At 40.4% G+C, this 11364-nt stretch overlaps 1 protein-coding gene across 1 annotated transcript; it reads right to left on the bottom strand.

Annotated features, from left to right (window-relative positions):
* Positions 1 to 447: 447 nt before the first annotated feature.
* Positions 448 to 4957, bottom strand: LOC121846383 (melanocyte-stimulating hormone receptor-like). The gene has a single exon (XM_042321100.1). It carries the CDS (start codon positions 4337 to 4339, stop codon positions 3323 to 3325), a length of 1017 nt encoding a protein of 338 aa, XP_042177034.1. The 5' UTR covers positions 4340 to 4957; the 3' UTR covers positions 448 to 3322.
* Between the last annotated feature and the right edge of the window lie 6407 nt (positions 4958 to 11364).

The raw sequence follows: 11364 nt of genomic DNA, 5'->3' as shown, positions 1-11364 counted from the left end.
AATAATGTTATAATTATATTGTTATCATGCGTACTATCACTGTCCTCATTACTGATGCTGTTATTAAATAACACACAATCATGAAATAAAAAATAAAAAATCCCAGAAATGTTCCATACACACAAATAGCTTATTTCTCTCAAATGTTGTGCACAAATTTGTTTACATCCCTGTAAGTGAGCATTTCTCCTTTGCCATTATAATCTATCCACCTGACAGGTGTGACATATCAAGAAGCTGATTAAACAGCGGGATCATTACACAGGTGCACCTTGTGCCGGGGACAATAAAAGACCACTTTAAAATGTGCAGTTTTGTCACACAACACAATGCCACAGATGCCTCAAGTTTTGAGGGAGTATGCAATTGGCATGCTCACTACAGGAATGTCCACCTGAGCTGCTGCCAGAGAATTTAATGTCAATTTCTTTACCATAAGCTGCCACTAACGTTACTTTAGAGAATTTGGCAGTATGTCCAACCGGCCTCACAACTGCAGACCCCGTGTAACCACGCCAGCCCCTCCACATCCGGCCTGGGTGGTGGGTAGGCCTGGCTGACAAGTGGTTGGGCCTATGCTCTACAAGGCTCAACTATGGCTGCACCCCTTATTGGCTGGGCCTGGCTCCCCAGTGGGTGGGCCTGGCTGGCAAGTGGGTGGGCCTATGCTCTCCAAAGCCCACCTATGGCTGCACCACTGCCAAGTCATGTGAAATTCATAGATTAGGGCCTAATGAATTTACTTCAAATGACTGATTTCCTTATACAAACTGTAACTCAGTAAAATCTTAGAAATTGTTGCATGTTGTGTTTATATTTTTGTTCAGTACATATCAGTACAATTTGACCATAGCAAGACCATATGTTGAAATAAGGTAAAAAGTAATCAAATGTACACATTTACAATGAGATAAGTTTGAGCCTTGGTTTTGACACATAGCCATAAAATAGCATGGATTGTTTAAAGAGATGAATATTGATACCCTCGAGGCTTTTGAACATTTTATAAATATGTTGAAACATTCAAAGTATTCAGTACATCCATAACACAATTAAAAAACTTGCCTAGCCTACATTACATGTGCTACTTGTGAAATAAACATTGAAATAAACATTTTGTTTCTGTCTATGCATACATTATTATTTGCATTAAAATGGTGAGGATAATCTTAAAATGTCTGATCTGTTTTAAGATTACAGTAAAACTTTTTTTACACCAAATCCCAAAGATTTATTTCAATTTATAGGCAATTTTCGTCAAAGGCCTAAATCATACCGTGAAACTTCTTTGTACATACTTGGAAATGGGATGTTTACAAATAATGAGTGAATAAATAAAAATACAACTCTCTATATAGACCAATTAGGCTATTATTGGACTTCACAATGCACTCATTTTATTTAATCAAAACTTGACAGAATTGTTCTCTTGTACAAAACAACTTCATGACTAATTTTTGTGCATCTTTATTTGACTCCATACAAAGCATCAGGGCTAGTGTATATCATTAGGCCCATGGATTTTCCTTCAATAATAGCCTCTTTCAAACAACATCCTTTTCCCAACAACATTCCCGGGAAATTCTTTCCTATTTTAAATAGAACACTTTGCTATATCTTATTTAAAGTATATTTCCAGTGTTGGCTATATGATTAAAGCACACATTACTATTTGTCCTACATAGTACACTGTAAAATAATCATGTTGTTTTTATGCTAACTTACTGGCAGCCAGTTACCTGTAAATTACTTTAACACATTTTACAGTATGTTACCGTAGATTCCAAAGCAACTTTGGTTTAACAGTACATTAATGTAGAGCATTACTATAAAGTTTACAGTAATGTACTGTTAAACCTAAGTTTCTTGGTGCCTGAGAAAACTGGACCCGCAGCTTTTACAGACATTGGCATCTTTGAAAAAGTTGTGTCAGTTGCTGTTGTATGGAGATGATAACTACACAGCAAATTTGAGGGTGTTAAAATCTCAGTGTTGAGGTAAAAAGTGTTGTGAGTGTTATATCTGAGTGTTGATTCTGGTGGGGATAACACCAGTGGGATTGAAATAAAAAAAACACCTGCAGTGAATAAATGAAGATACTTGAATCACAGTGGAATCAACACTGTGTGGTGTTGTTGTTACTCGGCTGTGTTGAGTTAATTTCTGTTAACTCTCTCAGATTGAAGACATGGGAGGGTCCTCATTATCGTATTTCCCAGCATGATTTGTTGCAGGTTGCTTTTTAGAATAGTTTGTTTTAATATCTAGACCTATGTTTCTGCATGCACCTTGATTGATTCATTGATCTTATACTAAACAAAGATAAATAAATAAAACATCTAACTAATCCAATCTGTAAGTAGTTGGCCTTATTTCACCCGTTATTGAGATGATTGTTCCAGTTTAGATGGTTAAGGAAGTCTCATTTATCAATCTTTCCTACCTTGGCAGTCATTCTAACTGCAGTTGTGGGTGTTGGATATGCAAACTGACTAGATTCCAATAGGAATTATACAACACTTTGAAAGACAGAATAATGTGACTTGCTAATGTGGCCTGTACTGGGCACAGACTTCAAATCAATGTTTAGTCCATGTTGGTTCAACATAATTTAAAAAAAGGAATGTATATGTATTAACATAAATAATTACATTTTTATGATCAAATATTCACTTAGTCACTCACTAGGTGAAGGCTAGAAAACTAAAAGCCATCGAATGCAACAATCATTTCTCTGTCACTAACAAATACACAGAAAAAATAGTAACACTGGGAAATAAATGTGCAGTCTTTACACCCTAAAGTGTTAAAATAACACTCCAAAATGAGTTACTGTAACACCACAGGTGTTAATTCGCTAACACTGAGAAAGTAAAACAGCATCAGCTCTTATAAAGTGTTAATTTAAGTGGGAATTCGCAACACCCATTGTGCCAGGGTTGTTGATTTATCAACACATTTAAAAGTGTTAGTTTAACACTAGGCTATTTGAGATGGTAACATATGATTTCCAAGAAAGTGATACATTTAACACTATGGGTGTTACAATTCTGATCACACATTTGCTGTGTATAATTAGCTTCAGATTATGATTCAAGTATTTATTCGACACGCAAGAATAGCACATATGTATGGCTTGGCCTGCAACATGGAAGAGGCCAGGGGTTGGTAAAAGGTCCCATTCGTGGCTGTGCCGTTGTGCGCAATCCAACCTGAGGTCTCATTAACCATGTATTTCAGTTAATTCAACAACAACCGCAGGCATACGCCTAATAGTGCCGCAAATATCAAATAATCTTTTATTCCTGAACAAATCCTGCAGTCACGTGAACTTCCATGGAAATAGACACTCAAGTATGGAATCGCATCGAAAGGTGACGCAGGAGCAGAAGAGCAGCTCCTTGAGTGTCTTGCGCAGCTCCTGGCTCCTATAGGCGTAGATGAGAGGGTCGATGAGCGAGTTACAGATGATGAGGATGAGAAAGAGGTTGAAGTAGCTGAAAAAGCAGGTGCAGAATGGGGTCGTGGGGCAGGTGAGGATGAGAATAAGGTGGAGGAAGAAGGGTCCCCAGCAGAGGATGAAGACCCCTAGCAGGATAGTGAGCGTGATGGCGCCCTTCATGCTCGTGCCCTGGCGGCGAGACTTGTAGATGGCCATGATGCGCCGCGAGTGCACGTGCGCCAGGATGAACATGTGCATGTAGAGCACAGCGGTGAAGACGAGAGTGATGCAGAAGAAGGTGACGAGGCATACAATGACGGCGGTGTGCGAGTGGTAGACAATAAAAAGTATGCTGGCGGTGATGCTGGTCAGCCACACCATCGCGATGATGGTCACGGCGCGCTGCGTGGTCATAATGCTGTGGTAACGCAGCGCGTAAAATATGGTGATGTATCGATCGGCGGCGATGGTGCACAGGAAGGACAGCGACGACACCACCGAGCTGCAGTTCATGATGTCGATGACGTTGTCCAGGTGCCGCAGCATTTCAGGTGTGACAACTAGCAGCCCGTGTTCGGTGAGCAACATGACTATGGTCTCCACCACGTTGGCGACGCTGACCAGCATGTCGGAGACGGCCAGGCAGCATATGAAGTAGTACATGGGCGAGTGCAGATTGCGGTTCTTGATGATGGCCAGCACCACTAAAATGTTCTCCACCAGACTAATGAGGCCCAGCGTCAGGAACAGCTCCTGTGGAATGCGGAGCGAGCAGGTCGTGGAGTTCTGCTCCCTGGCGCCGGTGTTGTCGGTGCTGTTCTCACTGTACACGGTGAGGGTGCTCAGCTCCATGTGGTGGTGCATGATGAAGTTATGTTGAGACGTGTTGTCCGCCATGTCTGCTACTCTCTGCTGTAATAGGCTGCTGAATGAGGTGAAAATAAAATACCTTGAAATATTTTCTTTGTGGTCTCTATAGTGTAACAGAATTAACAAGTTATTCTATAGACATCATATCCTATTCAACTGGACTGTGACCGCAGGAAAAAAAAGAGCACAGAATGTGTGAGGTGAAAGTAGTTTAGGTCACGTTTATGCCGCAACCCTGAAATTGGAGTGATATTTTCCCACAAACGGAGGTCTCCAGAACGAACTTTAACACAGAGTGAAGAGCCCAGATGCTCACAGTGGAGAATCATCCATGTGAAATTGTCTCTTTCCCAAGTAACTGTTTAGATTCAAAGGTTTATCCAACTGTATTTTGCACATAGCCCATATATGGTACTTCCAAGTGATGAGAATCCTAGTCTGAGTCTGAATACAGCTACTTGGTGCTGGATCGCATGAGAGAAAATCCTCTACCATTTGGACGTCCAAGTAGGCTCCAAGCAATCCTAATGTGTGAACTGAGGCCTATCCAACTGAGCTCTCAGGCGCACAAAGTGACAGTGTGTTCTTAAAAGGGTCCACCGCCTCTCTAACTCCTCCTTTCTCATAGAGAAAGCCAACCGCATGATTCTCAGACCGACACAAACTCTAATGAACGCGTGATCCCGCATGGAAATATTTAACAAGATTAGGGAGTAAAATGGATGGAGAGTGTGTAGTATGGATGTACTTACTAATCTCCTGAGCATAATTAAGTAATTCAAAGACGTAATTGAGAACATGTCCCCCAGCACTAAAATATAATTTACCGCGCACTGTGCACAACTGATGTGGATGTGGTCAATTGATTTAGACAAAGCATACTTCACTTGCATCAAATACACTGTAAAAAACATTAGGAACACCCATGGGACACTCCAGACACTATGGAAGGGCTATTACTACACATGCATCTGCCTCAGCCCTGTGTCTTAGGCCTTTAGCCTTTATCTTATCTAGGATGTGGTGGTCATGGTATACACTGCGTGTACAAAACATTAGGAACACGTGCTCTTTCCATGACATAGACTTACCAGGTGAAAACTATGATCCCTTATTGATGTCACCTGTTAAATCCCCTTCAATCAATGTAGATGAAGGGGAGAAGACAGGTTAATGAAGGATTGTTAAGCCTTGAGACAATAGAGACATGGATTGTGTATGTGTGTCATTCAGAGGGTGAATGGGCAAGAAGGTGCCAGGCGCACCGGGTTGAGTCTGTCTAGAACTGCAACGCTGCTGGGTTTTTCACGCTCAACAGTTTCCCGTGTGTATCAAGAATGGTCCACCACCCAAAGGACACCCAGCTAACTTGACACAACTGTGGAAATAAGCATTGAAGTCAACATGGGCCAGTATCCCCGTGGAACCCTTTCGACACCTTTAAAAGGCCACGCCCCTATGAATTGAGGCTGATCTGATGGCAAAAGGGGGTGCAACTCAATATTAGGAAAGGGATTCTTAATGGCAACAATAATCAGTTAATTTAAAAATGACACGCTGCGCTCATTCCCCTGGCCTTTATCTGTATTTGGATGGGAACTTTATGCACCGTGCGCAATTGCATATGCATATAATTGATATAATTGCGAAATACATGTGTAATTACAATAAAGTTTTAAGAATAAATGTTGTAAAGGCTCGCAAACAAGATGTTTGTTCTCTGCCACATCAACGGTAACGCGCGCTATTACCCAAAACAAATGGGAGGGGATTTGGATAGACAAACCCGATTGAATGGGTTGGTTCATTACGCACGAGGGTTTTTGTAGTGACCTAGTTGCAGCAGAGCCATTAGGCATTTTGACAGGTTTTGTGTGTGTATGTGTGTGGGGGACTACCTGTCCTGTGTACGGAGCCAATTATAACAGAAGGTCGGGCTCTTTTCTCCGCTGCATTGAATCGGAAGTTTGTTTTCTTCTTCCTTACATCACTATTTGATTAAATGTTTTTATACCGTGTGGTTGAGCCACCAAGAAAGCGTTTTCCAACTTCAGAAACCCTTCGCCACACTACAAGCGGAGCCTCAGGTTAATGACGACGCATGAAGCTGGCCTCCAGGGAACACGTAGGCTACAGTAGCCTGCCTACACATGGACAAATTGAGTTCGTGTGTTGAACCTCATCCCAACCCCCCAATAACAACACACAGTGATCCATTCAGGACAGAGTTCTGACTCATGAAGCAACATCACTTTAAACCAAACCTAAACCATAACATGAAATATATCATTTAGTTGACAATGTTCATAAAATATGTCCAAAACAATATATATTTGTTAAAACTTGTGACAGCTGAGAAGTGAACACTCACTGCTGGAGGAAACCACATAGAGTTCTGAACAAAGTGCCAAGTGTTATGGCTCCAGCCTTTGAAACAATCCTTCTCAGTGCTTGCATACCCAGCCTCTTCCTCTAGCGATTACATGGGAGATATAACACACACAAACTGCAGTTTGTGCTAAAGGCAGCATTCTCTCACCTGTGGAGAGCAGCAGTGTCAACTGTAAGCAGCCAGACTGTCCATAGTCAGTGGGAGATAAGGAGTATCCTCCATTCAGTCAGAGCCAGACACAGATCTGTATCAGCCTCTAGCTGAGGAGCACCAATCCTACCTGGGACTACAACTTCAGACCTGACCAGACTGACTCAACATCTGGGCCTATCACACACACTCTGCAAAAGAGGCAACCAACTCCCATATGTGTGTCTGGACTGTCACCCTGTCTGTCCAAGAGAGAGACAAGAGGGGTTGGATGGGGTAGGGGGGACCCAATAGGACAGATGATAAGTGATGTGGCAGAGCCCCACCTGCTTTTAGCCCCATGTGTTTTGAATGTAATTTTGGCATTAATGATGTAACAATGTAAAAACTTGTTGTTTTTTACTTAACAAAGCCACATTCAAACATCTCGTTTGCTTTCTTGAGGAAGGCAGCTCCAAAATGCAGGTGTTTCAGCCTAGCTCAATGCTTTCTGTGGTGGTGGGACAGCCAGCAGAAAATATGGAGCGTAGGGGTTGGTAATGTTCTCTAGTTGCGCTGTGATTGGCTCAGTGTTCTGTCACTCATGGGGACACTTGAAAATTAAAGCCCCAAGAAAGCTCAAGGTCATTAGGTCACAGATATAACGTGATTTGACTCTTTTATCTACAGTAGCTTTGATTGGACTGATCATGTCAACATCATACTTTAAAAATCTTAGCTAGCAAGATAGCCGTCATCATCATGAATCAAGTCGACAATCTGGCAAATCCTTTTCAATCCTTGTTGTAGGAAGAGAAATAATGAAGATAATTTTTTTTGTGGTTAACTGCAAGCATTGCAAAGCAATCACTAGCCTGCTATTCAGTGGAGTGTGTGTGTTGTCCAAGTCTGCATTCAAGGGTCTCTTTTCCAAGCTTAAAAGGATAAACATTCAACATTGGCCATGCTGTCAATCCAGAATGACTTCAGCCGCGCTCAAAACTGTAAACTTGGAAAATCTCAGACTTCAGTGAGTTCAAAACAACTGTGAACTCTGAAAAGAATTAGCTCAGACTGGGGTAAAATACGCTTTAAACGAGTTCCCAACGAGTAGGGGAACTCGGACTCCTTTCTCGAGCTCCGACCTGAAGATCACGGACATCATCATGATTCAACCTTTTCCCCCCCAAGTTCCCAGTTGTATTGAAAGCACCAATATTCCAGAGAATGCCCGACTTTGATGACAAAATTTGCCCATAAAGGACAGCCGTGCCACCTTTCTGTTCAAGTGAGCACAGCACAGAGAGAATGCCAAGTGTGTGTAAAGCTGTCATCAATGCAAAAGGTGGCTATTTGAAGAAAATAGTAAAAATAAAGAAAAACCCTTGAATGAGTAGGTGTTCTAAAACGTTTGACCGGTAGTGTACGTTAACCCCAGTTCAACCTCAGTACACCGTTAAAGGTCTATTACAAGTGCTGATCAATGCTCCTGCTGTTTCACAGGGTGTTTCTTAGAACAACGTCTCATAACCAAATATAGTTATTTTACAATGGGCGTGAACTAACCATGTAATAGTACATCCCAGCAGGCAAAACTGTACCAGATTTAACTTTAAAATGCTAAACACTTACAATCAGGGGTGGAGATGGAAGAAGTCTGGGAACTCACCATTGTAAAATCTTCTACGTAACCCCCCCCCACACACACACACAGTTTTACATGACAAAATGATTTCACTTTGGAAACTTTCTAAAGCATTCCCCACAATTCCAACCATACTTATAATAAACCATTAGTAAAACATACTAATTAACACCTGTCTACATAACTGTAGGTGAAATGGAAAATATGTATACATCATTTAAACTTTTCTACCCACAGTTGATAGAAGAAAGCAATATGGAGAATGTTACAAGAAGAAACTGAATAGATCGAGATGTACTGAATTTATCGATTTCCCTGGATTTAGTTATTTACAGTTCTGAATGTTCAGTAGTTTCTCTAATCCAAGAGAAAGATTTACCCACGTTATAGATTTCTCTAGATTTCTCCATGTACTGTGATGTAGGACTTCAGTTAATTTTGAATGTTAAGAACCTTTGTCTTGCCCCAGAGGGAGATTTGACAAATTATAGATATGTCTCTAATAGTCCCATCCTCCTCTGACCCCGAGGCTCACATAGAGCTGGGAATGTACTTCATATCACAGTGAACACTACCAACCATTTGCTCGTGGGGACATGTCTTAGCAGGGAAGAGGGTAGACTTCACATGAACACCCCTCGTGACCCAGGCACTGCAGTAGCTCCAGGTAAACTCTGGAACAAGGCCCTCGTTTGAACAGCAGTCTACCAACTGCACCCACAGCATTACACGATGTGGTTCTATTCAAAACAGTACAGAGTGGATGTATGTGTGTTGTTGATGTGGGTGTCTTTTAAGCGAGTATGGTTTTTGAGTGTGTGTGTGAGCGGCGGTGTACCCTTTGACTCTGCTTTCATTTATACATCCTCTGATAGGAAACAGCATATTTCTGGACTATTTCAAGGGAATGAAAACTAGGCAATTATGCAAATGAGTATCATGGGATGGTCTCTTCCTTTTGCCAGATGGTCTTTCAAGGACAATAACTTGGACTCTTTTAAATCCCCAGGAAACATCTCACTTATCAAATTACTTGGAAGAATCAGCGACACACAACCAAAAGATGGAGGAAATAAATAATCAAAAGTAATATGGAACAGTGGTGGAAAAAGTACCCAATTCTCATACTTGAGGAAAAGTAAAGATACCTTAATAGAGAATGACTCAAAGTAAAAGCAAAAGTCCCCCAGTAAAATCCTACTTTAGTAAAAGTCAAAAGTATTTGGTTTTAAATATACTTAAGTATCAAAAGTAAAAGTATAAATCATTTCACACTGCTTATATTAAGCAAACCAGACAGCACCATTTAAAAAAAGTTTATTATTTACAAACAAAGCATGTGTTTAGTGAGTCCGCCAGATCAGAGGCAGTAGGGATGACCAGGGATGTTGTCTTGATAAGTGTGTGAATTAGATCCTTTTCCTGTCCTGCTAAGCATTCAAAATGTAAGGAATACTTTTGGGTGTAAAAAGTAGTTAAGTAAAAAATACTTAAGTATTACTGAAGTATTACTTAAAATTTTATACAACTTTTAAAAGTACAGATACCCCACAAAACTACTAAAGTAGTACTTTAAAGTATTTTTACTTAAGTATTTTACACCATTGCTATGGAGAAGGCAGTGGTGTAAAGTATTTAACCAAAAATACTAGCCTTAAATAAATAAATAAAACAAGAAAATGCTCCTGTCTGGTTTGCTTAATATAAGGAATGTGAAATGCTTTATACTGGGTGACTTTCACTTGAGTCATTTTCTATTAAGGTATCTTTACTTTTCCTCAAGTATGACAATTGGGTACTTTTCCCACCACTGTTCCATATTACTTTTGATGATTTATTTCCTCCATCTTTTGGTTGTGTGTCACTGATTCTGCTAAGTAATTTGATAAGTGAAGTGTTGTCCGGGGGTTTAAAAGAGTCCAAGTTATTGTCCTTGAAAGACTATCTGGCAAAAGTAAGAGACCATCCCACTTTTACTTTACTACATTCCTAAAGAAAATAATGTACTTTTTACTCCATACACTTTCCCTGACACCCAAAAGTACTCGTTACATTTTGACAGGAAAATGGTCCAATTCACACACTTATCAAGAGATCATCCCTGATCATCCCTACTACCTCTGACAATTTACAAACAAAGCATGTGTTTAGTGAGTCCACCAGATCAGCAATTCCATTTACTTTTGATACTTAAGTTTATTTAAAACAAAATACTTTTACTTTTACTTTAGTAGTATTTTACTCTGTGACTTTCACCTTTACCTGAGTCATTTTCTATTAAGGTATCTTTACTTGAACTCAAGTATGAAACTGAGTACTTTTTCCACGACTGGGAGATAGAACATTTGGTTGAAAATAATATAGAATATTCCCCCCAAAATGGGGAGCATAGCCAGCTAAAGAGGACACATGGCATCTTGAATTCATGAGAAATACAACACACCACATTTCAACGAATGAAGTTAATACTGAATATCATAACGCTTCGGTGGACAGATATTCCGTTAGAAACAGGTTAGCTAAGGTCACCAACAAGATCAAAGCAATGCTGTCAAAACAACTTTTGACACCCATGAGACCAGACAGAGAGAAAGAGTGCTCATGAATGCAGGCTGGCAAAATATGACTAATAAATATTCTGGTCATTCCAGGGTCATAAAAGGACACTAGGGATAGACTCAGTCATTTCCCTAGTAAACTGATATTGGAACAAGCTCCAATAGAACATACGTAAGACTCTCTATTGCAGGGCTTCCCAAACTCGGTCCTCAAGACCCCATAGAGTGTCCGTTTAGTTTTTCCCCTAGCACTACACAGCTGATTCAAATAATCAACTAATCATCAGGCTTTGATCATTTGAATCAGCTGTGTAGTGTTAGGGCAAAA

Source organism: Oncorhynchus tshawytscha, linkage group LG04, assembly GCF_018296145.1.
Source record: "Oncorhynchus tshawytscha isolate Ot180627B linkage group LG04, Otsh_v2.0, whole genome shotgun sequence".
NCBI classification, from domain to species: domain Eukaryota; kingdom Metazoa; phylum Chordata; class Actinopteri; order Salmoniformes; family Salmonidae; genus Oncorhynchus; species Oncorhynchus tshawytscha.
This window is presented reverse-complemented; position numbering and strand designations above follow the sequence as displayed.